The 15000-nt window shown below is 51.3% G+C and overlaps 1 protein-coding gene across 1 annotated transcript in view; it reads right to left on the reverse strand.

Moving 5' to 3' along the window:
• Positions 1-15000, reverse strand: part of LOC146302122 (A disintegrin and metalloproteinase with thrombospondin motifs 2-like) — a 65445-nt gene that overhangs the window by 11543 nt on the left and 38902 nt on the right. Inside the window, exons 4-9 of the mRNA XM_084703816.1 lie at positions 10523-10728; positions 6575-6658; positions 3494-3650; positions 3059-3164; positions 1985-2128; positions 1563-1695 (exon numbers count right to left, since the gene is read on the reverse strand). Coding sequence (XP_084559942.1) covers positions 1563-1695; positions 1985-2128; positions 3059-3164; positions 3494-3650; positions 6575-6658; positions 10523-10728 — 830 coding nt within the window. The remainder of the gene's footprint in view (positions 1-1562; positions 1696-1984; positions 2129-3058; positions 3165-3493; positions 3651-6574; positions 6659-10522; positions 10729-15000) is intronic.

The following is a 15000-nucleotide window of genomic DNA, read 5'->3' on the forward strand; positions in this document are numbered from 1 at the left end:
AAAAATCTAGAATCTCCCGTCACACACTTTCCGGAACACAGTAGAACACTGTCGCCAGAGCACCACAACATTCTCTAGAACACAACAGTGAGAACACCTGTATACAAGACACCACAACAACCACATCGTCACGCCAGCGGACTGTACTGTCCAAGGATACCAGAACAACAACTACATTAACAACAACAGCAGCAGTCAGAGTCCTCTCTAACCCCGGGCCCGCCCTGGCCACGCCCCGCCCCGCCCCGCCCCACCCCGCCCTGGCCCCGCCCCAGGACACAGAGAGCAGGAACTGGAACTGTCTGCAGATGACCACACAAGATGCAGCCGGAGCATGCACACCAACCAGAGATGGAGAGGAGAGGAGGAGGGGAAACTCAAAAGGTCAATTGACCATATTGATAATAAACATAGTCCTCTGAAAAGGTGTTGACCTTGGTTAAACCTCCCCCTCCTCCCCCCCTCTTTCCCCCCTTCTCCCCGCAAGATGGCCGACCCCCTCCCGACCACTGTGACCCCAGGTGACATGTATGGGAGGTGTCACACCAAGGTCAAGGGTAAGCCCACGTTTGGCACTGCTGACAGCCTGGCAAGCAGGCACTCCAGCCAGCAGGATCCTACAGCCTGGTGACAGCCTGCTTCTGTCAGGCTGCTGTTAGATTAGATTAGATCAAACTTTATTCATCCCAGAAGGGAAATTCAGAAGCTATATTTACAGCATTTAGCACATCTACAGCCTGGTTAACAGCAGATGCTTTCATTCTTGCTGGGGAAGAAGTAGGTGCTTTTCCAGCCTGCTTCAGCTGTTTTTCTCGACCTTACTGATTGTTTGTCTGTGGACTATAGCAGGAAGGTCATCCATACCAGCTGTTTTATTTACTGCCTGTTTTTTGTTCTAGTACCCAGCAGAACCACCAGGCTGCATGGAACCCGGCAGAACACGTTCTGAACGAGATGATGGGCACAACACCAAGAAATCAAATTGACAAAGAAACAAAGAACACCTAAAATAAAGACGTGAATGTTAACATGTTAGAGCAACGATCTGTAGAAAGAAAATCATAAAGAGGGCGGGGCACACGTTTCAGGATGGGGAAGGGTTACCTTACCTGTTGTCCTGTTTGGCCAACCTTTTGCAGCTGAGGGGGAGGGGTTTGACAAGAGAATAGAGGGTAATCTAGCAAAGCGTGCACAGCCCTGGTGACCATAGGCTAAGGCAGCTGTCAATCAAGCTGTAGCATTCAGTTAGTCAAGTTAGGTCCGGAATGTGCTGAAGAAGAATGGATCCACCCCAAGCTAAACATACCATAATACCTCAAACATCAGTGATACCGTGACACGATGCTAATGCAACCTTCCTCTGACCCAGAGCACCTCTCCAGGGCAAACGCGACAGCAGTGTTCTGGGTTTCATGGTAGGTCATGTGGGTGTCAGCGTGGCGTTGTCGTGGTTACAGTGTCGGGGTGTAGGCGGCCGGTCTCTGGGTGTCGGTGTGCGGTGTTGTCGTTCGCTACGGCGTTGTCATTGTTACAGTGTTGGGGTGTAGGCGGGCTGGTCTCACCGCGGTACACATCATGTAGCCTACTCCGAAGTCGAAGCGACACTGCTCGTTCATGGAGTAGTGCAGGCCTGGAAGCTGAGGCAACGACGGCCAATTATGGTCAAACGGGTCGTCACGGAGACAGTCGTAGGAACTGGGGGGGAGGAGCCAAAGCAAATATCATACATGACGCTATCACGTCTTGGACTGCCACTGATGTTTGTCACGTGACTTCCAGTTGGGTGTGTATGCATCTAAGGATGGGTGTAGGTGTGCGTGTGGGGATGCAAAAGTGTGCACGTGAGTGTGCCTGTGTGTGTGCCTGTGTGTGTGAGCGTGTGTGTGAGTGTGTGTGTGCGTGTGTGTGTGTGAGCGTGTGTGTGAGTGTGTGTGTGTGAGCATGTGTGTGAGTGTGTGTGTGTGCGTGCAGCTTGGCAGCTTACTGCAGGTATCTCCCCAGCTCCTGCTGGCTGCAGCGGGACCAGTGGAAGCGGTGGAAGGCTGCTTGAACCAGGGGAGCCATGATGCTGCCCATGTGGACCTCCTCCCCACAGCGGTTCCCCTGGCCGTCATGCTCCATACCCAGCCTGGAGGGAGAGGGTGGGACAGGGTCAGTAACCGCACCCAGGACAGGGTCAGTAACCACACCCAGGACAGTCAGTAACCACACCCATGACAGGGTCAGTAACCACACCCAGGACAGTCAGTAACCACACCCAGGACAGTCAGTAACCACACCCAGGACAGTCAGTAACCACACCCAGGACAGGGTCAGTAACCACACCCAGGACAGTCAGTAACCACACCCAGGACAGGGTCAGTAACCACACCCAGGACAGGGTCAGTAACCACACCCAGGACAGGGTCAGTAACCACACCCAGGACAGTCAGTAACCACACCCAGGACAGGGTCAGTAACCACACCCAGGACAGGGTCAGTAACCACACCCAGGACAGGGTCAGTAACCACACCCAGGACAGTCAGTAACCACACCCAGGACAGGGTCAGTAACCACACCCAGGACAGTCAGTAACCACACCCAGGACAGTCAGTAACCACACCCAGGACAGGGTCAGTAACCACACCCAGGACAGGGTCAGTAACCACACCCAGGACAGTCAGTAACCACACCCAGGACAGGGTCAGTAACCACACCCAGGACAGGGTCAGTAACCACACCCAGGACAGGGTCAGTAACCACACCCAGGACAGGGTCAGTAACCACACCCAGGACAGTCAGTAACCACACCCAGGACAGGGTCAGTAACCACACCCAGGACAGTCAGTAACCACACCCAGGACAGGGTCAGTAACCACACCCAGGAGAGGAGAGAGGACGTGCATCCTCGTTCCTCTGCTCTTCTCACGTGTCGTGTGTGTGTGTAGATATGTGTGTGTGGATGTGTGTGTGTAGATATGTGTGTGTGGATGTGTGTAGGTGTAGATGTGTGTGTGTAGATGTGTGTGTGTAGATAGATGTGTGTGTGTGTAGATAGATGGGTGTGTGTGTACTCACACATGTCCGGTCTCATGGGCCACCACGAAGGCGGATGAAAAGCCGTCCTCGTGGTTCAGGGTGCAACTCCTCACTGGGTGACACATGCCCGTCACCGGGGCGTAACCTAGGCAACAGACAGGCAGCAAACATCGCCTCTGCATCAGACCGTGACCTTTTAACTTTCAATACAGGAAGTCTCTTTGCCCATCTCTCTTCTCGCTCACTCTTTTTTTCTGAACAACCCCCCTTAATCTCTCTCTCCCTCCCCCCTGTATGACTCTATTTCTGTCTCTCTCATTACCTCTCTGTCTCCCCTCATCTCCCTCTCTCTCACCATCCCTCTTTCCCCCAAATCCTTCCATTTCCCCCCCATCACTCTCTTACCCCACAATACCCCCTTTTCTCCCCTAATTTCCCCCCTCCCTCCCTCTCTCCCCTCGCCCTCCGTCTCACCCTGCATGCCGGTGGGTCCAAACTCCTGGCGTGTGAGGAAGATGGCGTGATCGTGGTACTCAGCGTCGCCCGTGTCCTGCTTCTGCTGCAGGAAGGCCCAGCGACACACGTTCTCCAGGCTCTGGGACGGGTTCCCCAGCTCGATCAGGGACATGGACTGAGGGGGGGGGGGGGAGATCAGTGTTACAAGCAGAAAGCTCTGACGCTTTTAAATGAGGCCAGAACTTGAACCGAGCAACCGAATCCCACGTAGAACCCCCCCGACAGAACCCATGTGTGTGTTCCTCTCTAGGCTGCGAGGAGCTGGGAGGAGCTGGAAGGAGGATCTGGGAGGAGCTGGAAGGAGGAGCTGGGAGGAGCTGGAAGTAGGAGCTGGAAGGAGGAGCTGGAAGGAGCTGGAAGGAGGAGCTGGAAGGAGGAGCTGGGAGGAGCTGGAAGGAGGAGCTGGAAGGAGGATCTGGGAGGAGCTGGAAGGAGGAGCTGGGAGGAGCTGGAAGTAGGAGCTGGAAGGAGGAGCTGGAAGGAGCTGGAAGGAGGAGCTGGAAGGAGGAGCTGGGAGGAGCTGGAAGGAGGAGCTGGAAGGAGGAGCTGGGAGGAGGAGCTGGGAGGAGTTGGAAGGAGGAGCTGGAAGGAGGAGCTGGAAGGAGGAGCTGAGAGGAGCTGAGAGGATATCCCACGCTCACAGCAGGGAGGGAGGACTGACTGTAAGGTGCCTCTCCCTGCTGCTCCCCTTGCAGCCACCAGGTGGCAGTGTTGCATGGCAGACACAGGGAGCAACAGCAGGGGCATCATAGCCTACAACACAGCAGAGTGGACTGTATGCTGGACTGTATAGTGGACTAGGGTGGACTATATGCTGGACTAGAGTGGACTATATATTGGACTAGGGTGGACTATAACTAGAACTAGAGTGAACTGTAGATTGGACAATATAATGGCTTACTGATGTTGCAGAGTGAACTATACACTATATGATAATACATAGTGGATTATACAGTGGACTAACGTGGACTAATCTGGACTATACAGGAAGCTATGCTAGAGTGCACTTTACCGTGGATAAGACTGGAGTAGAAAGTGGGTTACACTGATGTGCTGTTTTTGATATAACACACTTCCTGTTTTGAACAAGTTCCACTACAACCCAAAACTAACCCAACCATAAGGGCCATAACACACCAAGTTCACACAAACACACACACACACATAGGAATTATGGTTGCTTATATAATGGTGGTTAAGTTCTAAAAGCAGAGTATGAACACCCACGTCTAGACAATACTCTCTTCTTCTCTCTCTCTTCTCTCTCTCCCTCTCTCTGTCTCTTCCTCTGTCTTTCTGCCTCTCTTTCTTTTCTCTCTCACTCTATTTCCCACTCCCTCTCTCTCTCTGTGTTTTCACACATGCTCATGACATGTAGCGTGTAGCGTGTGGGGTGTAGCTCAGGTTCTCTCTGTGCTGCAGAGGAGACATATGGCCTCTCTCTCACGACAGAGTAAAAGCCACACATGCTGCACCAACATGCATCACTGTGTGTGTGTGTGTGTGTGAGGGTGTGTGAGTGAGTGAGTGCGAGTGTGTGTTCAGGGTCACACAGCCAATCTGCAGGCTGTCTGGGTACAGCTCTGTTGCCACGGTAATTGGAGATGATGGACAGCCAGAGCACTGTCCTGAGCTGTATGCGGAGAGGGGTGGGGCCAGGGTAGGGGGTGGGGTGGACTGGGGGCAAGCCAGTGGGTGTGTATGTGTAAGTGTGTGTGTGAGTGTGTGTGTATGTGAGAGTGTTTGAGTTTGTGTGTGTGTGTGTGTATGTGTGTAAGTGTGTGTGTGTGGCTCCAGAGGGACTTTGAGAAAGACTGGGGAGGAAGTGAACGGTAAGCAGCTTTAGCTTATTAGGACCAATATCATGTATTCTGTCTGCTCTATCTGTTCTAGCATCCGGATGGGTAGTCCCTTCATTCTATCTCTCTCTTCCTCCCTCTCTTTCCCTCCCTCCTCTCTTTCCCTCCCTCTTTCCCTCCCTCTTTCCCTCCCTCCCTCTTTCCCTCCCTCTTTCCCTCCCTCCCTCCCTCCCTCCCTCCCTCCCACTCCCTCCCTCCCTCCCTCCCTCCCTCCCTCCCTCCCTCCCTCCCTCCCTCCCTCCCTCCCTCCCTCCCTCCCTCCCTCCCTCCCTCCCTCCCTCCCTCCCTCCCTCCCTCCCTCCCTCTCTTTCCCTCCCTCTTTCCCTTCCTCCCTCCCTCCCTCCCTCCCTCCCTCCCTCCCACCCTCCCTCCCTCTCTTTCCCTCCCTCCCTCCCTCCCTCCCTCCCTCCCTCCCTCCCTCCCTCCCTCCCTCCCTCCCTCCCTCCCTCCCTCCCTCCCTCCCTCCCTTTCCCTCCCTTTTTCCCTCTTTCCCTCCCACCCTCCCTCTCTTTCCCTCCCTCCCTCCCACCTTCCCTCTCTTTCCCTCCCTCCATTGCTCCCCAGTGTTGAGTTACATAGAAGGAGGGCCAGGATCGTTAGTCTGCCGTGTGTTTGTGAATGAGGGAAAGCCAGCATCATTGATTGTTTATCTTTGCATGGACTTCCTATGATTCCGTGCTCTGGCCCCCCCCAGGGGAAAGCTGATTGCGTAACACCGTGTTTCTGTGTTCCTCAGTGCTGAGCTGTGAAGGCGTGCGACTTTGAAAACCCTCCCCTGGGAACCTCACGCTTTTAGTTCCTCTTTTGCTCAGTCCACTGGAATAACAGGAGTGAGTGCTGGGAACTGTTTGTGTGTCTTGTGTGAGTGTGGTTGTTGTGTGTGGATGAGTGTGTGTGTGTGTGTGAAGGTAGCCATAGAAAGCAAGTGGTAATGTACTCTGGAAACTGTAACCCTGCACTAGCACATCCATGCTAACCGTAGCCATGTATCGGCACATCCATGCTAACCCTAGCTATGTGCTAGCACATCCATGCTAACCCTAGCTATGTGCTAGCACATCCATGCTAACTCTGTCCCTGCACTACAAACACTAGAGTTGATAAGACAATAATATCACATACTCTCTCTCCCCCCCCCCACACACACACACACACATACACCATACACACACAGTCTTACCTTGCCATGGCCCAGCATGATGATTCTTACTAAAACCACGTTGATCCTTGTTCCCAGAGACTGGTCATGGTAGATCTCATTCACCTGCACATGTAAGCACACATTTTACACAGGTAAATACACAAGTGTGACACAGGTAAGCACCCATACCCAGTCGTAAACACAGACACAGAGGGAAATACAAGCAGACATGACAAGAGCAAGAAAGAAATAGAGAGGCGGAGGAGATGGAGGAGAAGAAGGAGGAGAAGGAGGAGGAGATGGAGGAGGAGATGGAGGAGGAGAAGGAGGAGGAGATGGAGGAGGAGAAGGAGGAGGAGAAGGAGGAGGAGATGGAGGAGGAGATGGAGGAGGAGAAGGAGGAAGATAAGGAGGAGGAGAAGGAGGAGGAGATGGAGGAGGAGAAGGAGGAGAAGAAGGAGGAGGAGATGGAGGAGGAGAAGGAGGAGGAGAAGGAGGAGGAGATGGAGGAGGAGAAGGAGGAAGATAAGGAGGAGGAGAAGGAGGAGGAGAAGGAGGAAGTTAAGGAGGAGGAGAAGGAGGAGGAGAAGGAGGAGGAGAAGGAGGAGGAGCAGTGGAGGAAGAACAGGAGTGGGGGAAGAGGAAGATAAGGAGGAGGAGAAGGAGGAGGAGGAGAAGGAGGAGGAGGAGAAGGAGAGGAAAGGAGTAACAGGGTCAGAAAACATGAATTAGTGGAAAAGCGCAGGAGCGGGAGGGATGAGAGAGGGCTGGTTCAGGACAGGTTTACCGCCTGCGTTCACCTTGAAGTTTATACTTGTCCTTTTGTGAAAGAACGCCATGGGGTTGCTAGGTTACCACCAAACAAAGTTTGGGCTATCTGTTGCCGTGGAGTATGTGTGTGTCTGTGTGTATGACCAGAGGTGATGTGGACCCTCCAGTGGGTCAGTTCACACTCTGCCTATTCCATCCCGTTACCTTGACAACAGGCACCCAATTAGGAGCAGCCGACTTCCAGGTGACCCTGACACTATGGGCCTCGGTATAATTAGAAACACCCCGCCCCTCACACACACAACCCACAGCACACACACACACACCATACACACACACACACTATACACACATGGTCCAGTCCATGATAATGATTGTGAGAGCATGTCTCTCATTAATGCACCCAGAGGGGGGAGCCATTCAGAGGGCAGGTGGCATCATCTCTACTGCAGCCTACAGATGTGTGTGCGTGTGTGTGTGTCTGTCTGTCTGTGTGTTTGTTTTGTAACTAACACAGACATAGAGGTTGGTTAGGTGCAAAATCATTAATATGAGATTAACTATGCAGCAAAACCTCATTTACCTAGATAGAGATGAGAAAGAGAAAGAGAGAGAGAGCGAGAGAGCGAGAGAGAGAGAGAGAGAGAGAGAGAGAGAGAGAGAGAGAGAGAGAGAGAGAGAGAGAGAGAGAGCGAGAGAGAGAGAGAAAGAGAGAAAGATAGAGAGAGAGAGAGAGAGAGAGAGAGAGAGAGAGAGAGAGAGAGAGAGAGAGAGAGAGAGAGAGAGAGAGGGCATCCTGGGGCATGCTGTTCTCAGGGAACCAGAAACAGAGACACCCTGACAGCTAGAGGGGTGTGAAGTTTGGTTGCAGACAGACAGGATGTTTACTGGTCTCCCAGGACAACCAGACACAGACACACTAACATAGAACAAGCTCATTCTCATGAGTATCTGAAGATCTGGGTCACTAACAAGCTATCAGTTAGTAAGAGTGTGTGTGTGTGTGTGTGTGTGTGTGTGTGCGTGTGTGTAAGAATATGTTTGTGTGAGTGGGTGAGTATGTGTGTGTGAGAATATGTATGTGTAAATCTGCGTCTGTGTGTGAGAATGTGAGTGCGTGTGTGTCCATGTGTATATGAATGATGCGTGGCTGCCTGACCATTGTGTCTAACTAGGAGCTTAACATGACCTGTTACAATGCAGATCAGCTGAACATACACTCTGTCTCTCTTACACACAAGCACACGCACACACACTCTCTTACGAACACACACGCTTTCTTTCTTACACACACAAATCTGATTAGTATTCTACCAGATTAGATGTTAAATCTAGCTGTAACCTCTAACCCCCCCCCCCCCACACACACACACACACACACACACCATCACCTTCGTCATCATCTTTCTCTTCTCTAATAGAGCTGTGTATTGATGGCTAGTCTGGCACGCAGGGGGGGGGGGGGGGGGCGGGCGGGCAACCTTCCACCAGTCTAAAGGTCTATCATCAGTCACACACAAACACACCCCTACACACACACACACAGTGCTTAACGCCAGCAGCTCATCAGTGTGGTCAGGAAAGAGTCAGTCAGAGGAAACGTTCAATATCTGAGAGCTGACAACTCTGACAAGTAAAGGAAATCTTTCTAAATGCAGAACTGACCACACCTCACCCCCCCCCACACACACAGACTGCTGGGTGAGCAGATGAGTGGTGGGTGGGTGAGGTCGTCAGGTTCATGCCTGATCCATGGACAAAGGATCAATCAGACTCCCCTCTACTCTCCTCTGTGGAACACCCTACTCTCTCTATGTGTGTGTGTGTGTGTGTGTGCATCATTGATGTGCTCCCGACCACTGGTCATTGACAGCCAACCTTGGTAGGGTTTGGAGGTGTGAGGACTGGGAAAAGAGTGGGAAGTAAACAATCTTCACAGACACACACACACACACACACGCACTGTAACACTCCAGTTGAACCTCACAGAAGGGATTAAGTGGTTGCCGAGGGATCTCTTTGATGTCCTGCAGACAGTGATACCACCCCCTTACACCAACCACTGGCCACACACACACACACACACACACACACAGTCCTCTATGGCCCTGAGTTCACTACTACAGCCATGGGGCGAAGAGGAAGAGAAGACCATCTCAGTACCAGTATGGGTGTATACAACACCAACAGAGAGAGGAGGGAAGAGGGGAGGGGAGGGGAGGGGAGGGGAGGGGAGGGGAGGGGAGGGGAGGGGAGGGGAGGGGAGGGGAGGGGAGGGAGGAGAGGGGAGGGGAGAGGGGAAGGGAGGAGATGGGATAGAGGAGGAGAGGAGCGAGAAGAGAGGGAGAGGAGTGGGGAGAGGAGAGGAGAGGAGAGAAGAGGAGAGGAGAGAGGAGAGGAGAGGAGAGAGTGAAAGGAGTGGGGAGAGAAGAGGTGGAGGTACAGAGGTGTGTCGCCTGTTAGTTTCCCACACTGACCTCACAAAGACACCTACACCACACACACCTGCAGCCATATACACACAGACACACACACACACCTGTGGTCTTATACACACATGCACACACATGCAAACACACACACAAACCACTCTCATCTCAGGTTTAATTTGCAGAGATTAAAGTCCACAAACATACACACACATGCACACACAAACGTGCAAACACACACACACACTACTTGGAGTGAGTGCAAGGCTAAGCTCTTTGTTGTGTCCAAGCATACTGCCTGCTACACTGCATCACAAACTGACACACACACACACACACACACACACAGATGAAGCCATAGAAAGAAAATCACATCATATTCAAATGGAGTTCGGGATTACCTGGTTGTGATTGACAGGTGATTGCATTCTGCTCTGTTTGTATGTGTGTGTGTGTGTGGGTGTGTGAGTGTGCATGTGCGTGCGTATATAAACCCTGTCCTTCAGTGCCAATCTATGACATCAGCGTGAAGGCCAACTGAGGTCATCTCCAGCTGTTAGGGTCAACTCAGTTCAGGTTCAACCAAGATGAGCTTTTCCCTCATAAAACACAGATCAGCGCTCAGACGGCTTAAAACACTGTGTCCTTATGTTCTGGGAAAACTTATCAGAATGTGTGTATGGTTTGCTGTGTGTGTGTAGTGTGTGTATATGAGTGTATGCGTGTGTATGTGTGTGTGTGTGCCTCTGTGTGAGTGTGTGTGTGTGTGTGGGGCGTGTGTACTCACGATGTTCATGAGTGTGAGGAGGTATTTCTGCACGTGCTCCTTGCCGTGGAACTGGACCACGGAGTCGTCCACGCCCAGCAGCACCTCGATGTTGTAGGCCCGCTCTGAGCTCTGCCTGCGGCCACGCCCTCTCCGCGTGTGGTTCACGCTCTGCTGCACGCCGCGGTACAGGGCCTCCAGGTCCAGCAGGCCACCCAGAGCTGCACCTACACACACACACACACACACATATATATGATTAATATATCACATATTTTGCCAAACAACTAAATATTGCCATTCCCATTCCCACCAATCAAGCCACCAGATGGTACTGGTAAATACACAAGCAGAACTTTTCACCAAAAATGTGACTGATTCCTATCAATATCCTCATATGTATTAATGATTTCTGATAGATTAAACAGCATTTACTAATACTTGAATACCATTTAGAGATACTGGGACAGCCAAGACAGAGATGGAGAAAGAAGAGAGAGAGAGAGAGAGAGAGAGAGAGAGAGAGAGAGAGAGAGAGAGAGAGAGAGAGAGAGAGAGAGAGAGGGAGAGAGAGAGAGAGAGAGAGAGAGAGAGAGAGAGAGAGAGAGAGAGAGAGAGAGAGAGAGAGAGAGAGAGAGAAAGAAAGAGAGAGAGAGAGAGAGATATAGAGAGACCTAGCGAGAGATGGAGAGACACACACAGAGAGAGAGAGAGTTAGAGAGAAAGTTAGAGACAGAGAGATTGAAAAAAGAGAGGACAGAGGGAGGAAGAGGACTAGACAAGGAGTAGGAGAGAGCGAGAGGGAGGGAAAAAGAGAGAGAGGAGTAGAGAGGGAGGGGCAGAGAGAGGATAAATGTTGCTGTCTCCAGAGCCAAGGCTGCCCCCTCATCCTGCCACCCATCCCAGTCGCCGTGGTGACCACAGAAGGCCAGGACAGCCCAGTCGCCGTGGTGACCACAGAAGGCCAGGACAGACCAGTCGCCGCGGTGACCACAGAAGCCCAGGACACCAGCAGCCACACCGGAACATTGAGCCTTGCTCAGCCAAGGAGCATGACTGGGTCATGTCTGTCTGTGTGTGAGTCAGCAGTGCTAGACAGAGAGCAGAGTGTGTAGGGTAGGAAGTGTACATGATAAGTCAGACTCTCCTACTGAGAAGTACCTAAGACAGAGAGAGGAGCGGAGGAGGGGGAGAGATAGAGAGAGAGAGCAAGGGAGAGAGAGACATATAGAGAGAGAGAGCAAGATAGAGAGAGAGCGCAAAAGAGCATGAGAGAGATTGAGAGAAAGAGATAGAGAGAGAGAGAGAGAGAGAGAGAGAGAGAGAGAGAGAGAGAGAGAGAGAGAGAGAGAGAAAGAAAGAAAGAAATAAAGAAGGAAAGAAAGGGGAAGGGAAGGAGGCAAAGGGGTTGCAAAGGATTATGGGTAAAGAACTAGCACCTAGTTTTCCACCCTTCCTTCCCCTTCCCTGCTTATGTAACGTTGCTAGGGCAACGGGCGAACGGTGAAACAATGAGGCAGGCTAATATTGGCTCCTAACGTCCTCCCTCATTGGTCCCTCAAACCAACCAATCACACGACAGCGAGATAGTCTAATATTGGGTCTTAACATTAGACCTACCAATCACATGACAGGAGAAGTGGCAGGGAGGTTGTTTATGTTTGTGTATGCGTGTGTAGGTGTGTGTGTGTGTATGTTTGAGCAGGTGTGTGTTTCTGTCAGACGTTGGCCATTCCTCTGTGTGGTCCACCAGGTTCAGATTTTGTACCCCTCATCTGTTCTCCCTCCCTCCCTCCCCCCTCCCCTCCCTCCCTCCCTCCCTCCCTCCCTCCCTCCCTCCCTCCCTCCCTCCCTCCCTCCCTCCCTCCCTCCCTCCCTCCCTCCCTCCCTCCCTCCCTCCCTCCCTCCCACCCACTAGAGATTGTCATTCAGGTGGGGTGGCGCCCAGCCTTATTAGGATACAACGGTACTCTGTCTTTCAACCTTTGTAAATGTCAAGAATGTCTGAGAGCCAGCACAATAGGGGGGAGAAAGAGAGAGAGAGAGTGAGATAGAGTGAGAAAGAGAGAGAAGGTGGTATAGACTGAGAGAAAGAGGGAGGGAGGAAAAGGGAGAGAGGAAGACAGGAAGAGAGAGGAAGAGAGAGAGGTTTCCTGGTCAAGCCCAGGGCTGGTGTCAGAGGTATGTAGCTACTGTATATCAATAACTTTGACCTTAGAGCTGGAATATACAGTACTTTTTGCAGGAGAGGAAGGCCATATGCGTGCTTGCGTGTGTGTGCCTGCGTGTGTGTATCTCTCTGTGTATGTGTGTGTGACCTTGCTGACAGACACAGGGTTGACTATAGTGACAAGACACATTCATAGAGACAAATTTCAGACTCGAAAATGACAAAGACAGATAAACACACACAAACACACACACTGCTTTGCTATACACACATGTATCTGCACTTACACACACAGAAAAACTGCTTTGCTTACACAAACACCTTGGTACCATAGCTCAGGACCAGGACACTATGTCTCCTTAGCGACAGGTTTATAGGTCGTCAAGGTGATGAGTGGCAGAGATGTCAGACCATTAAAAGCATGGAAATCATCTAGACGTGTTCCAGCGCTGAACACCATGTGACCCCGGCATCAGACTATGCATACAGGGACCAACACACACACACTTTCACATAATTACACACACGCACACATTTGATCACCTAGTTTATAATCTAATTCTACATGAATGTGTTCATGCTAATTATGAACATAATGTTAATGGTTATAGAACAGGATGTCCATAAGAGAGACAGGCTAGCCTGCTGTCTCTTTTCAAGCAGGACATCCTGCCCTTTACATAACAGTCTGCTGTACACAGGGTCACACACACACACACACACACACACACTGACACAGAGAGAGCTTTGGCCAGCAGATTAAATTTAATATTACAGTAAAGCCAGACTGATATCCAGCTATACCAAGTCTGCCTGCCTGCCTGCCTGCCTGCCTGCCTGCCTACCGGCCTGTCTGTCTGTCTGTCTGTCTGTCTGTCTGTCTGTCTGTCTGTCTGTCTGTCTGTCTGTCTGTCTGTCTGTCTGTCTGTCTGTCTGTCCTCACCCTATCTCAACACACAGAGCTCTGCTATCACAGTTATATGTCCATCTCACATCTTCTGTGAACATGTGCACAGCCCCTCACAAACACACATACGCACACACACATACAGACGAAACACTCAACAGGCTGCTGTTAGACTAGTCCTCTTTCCCAACACACACAGACAGACACCTCTCCCCCCTCACTCGCCCACCCCTCCTTGTTCTCCTCCGCCCTCCTCCGCCCTCCTCGGCTCTCTCGCTCTCCCTCTCTCTCTTTTTCTCATTTCATTAAGTGTTGTTTCAAGGGGGAGCAAAGGAGAAACAGATTCTGAGAGAGAGAGAGAGAGAGAGAGAGATAGAGAGAGAGAGAATTCTATCTAAAGGTGTGAGACAATATGTATGCAAATTCAGCGGCCTGCCTGTCTCTGAGCAGTACAGGAGCGGAGAGAAGCTTCATCCTCTCTGGTTGAAAGGATGTGCCCCACAGCATGGTGTGTACATGACATCACACACACACACATAGGACACACACACACATAGGACACACACACGCATAGGACACACACACACACATAGGACACACACACACATAGGACACAAAAACATAGGACGGAAAAACATGGATTATTTACAGTTCATTAAAGGCTACAGTATCTTAATATAGATAAACATCTCCTCCTGAAATCATAAGAATCATTCGACTCAGGGGAGGACATAGGACTAAAGCTGGATAAAAACAGAGAGCCACATTCACCACTGGCACGCTCACGCAAAGTGTGTGAGTTTTTGCGTGTGTGCGTGTGTGTGTGACAGCGAGTGAGGATCTTGGTTCCAGTCGCTCTCTGAACCAGCCTCCTCTCAGTGAGCTGTATTAAGACCTTCTCTGGCAGCTACTGCTAACACACTGATTCCAAGCAATTATCAATTTAAATCAATTAGAAGCACCATTCATCATTCTCTATCAGGTATCAGAGCCAGACACTGATAAAACTGTCATCTCAACCTAGAATTAACTAACTGTAATAACGCCCTGTGGTACAGCATTGTGTGTGTGTGTGTGTGTGCATGCACGTTGCCTGAGTGAGCCTATTCCAGGAAGCTCGTCCCACAACCACCTCAGTCCAGGATCATGACCCTGCGACCACCGCAAGCTGACCTTCCTGCTTCCTGGATGGGCGTGTCCTCTGCAGACTCCTCCCACAATTGGATGAGCTTGATTCAATCAATACTGTGTGTGTGTGTGTGTGTCCGTGTCTCTGTGCGTGCGTGAGTCTGTATGCGAGTGAGTGTCTGTGCATACGTGTGTCGGTGTGTGCGTGAGTGTGTGTGCGTGTGCGTGCGTGTGTGTGTGTGTTTGAGGTAACTCTATACTCTAACAGGGAGAGCTGAGGGTCTAGCATGGCCT

This window comes from Hypomesus nipponensis, chromosome 1 (genome assembly GCF_054491055.1).
Source record: "Hypomesus nipponensis isolate SF chromosome 1, ASM5449105v1, whole genome shotgun sequence".
Lineage (NCBI taxonomy): Eukaryota > Metazoa > Chordata > Actinopteri > Osmeriformes > Osmeridae > Hypomesus > Hypomesus nipponensis.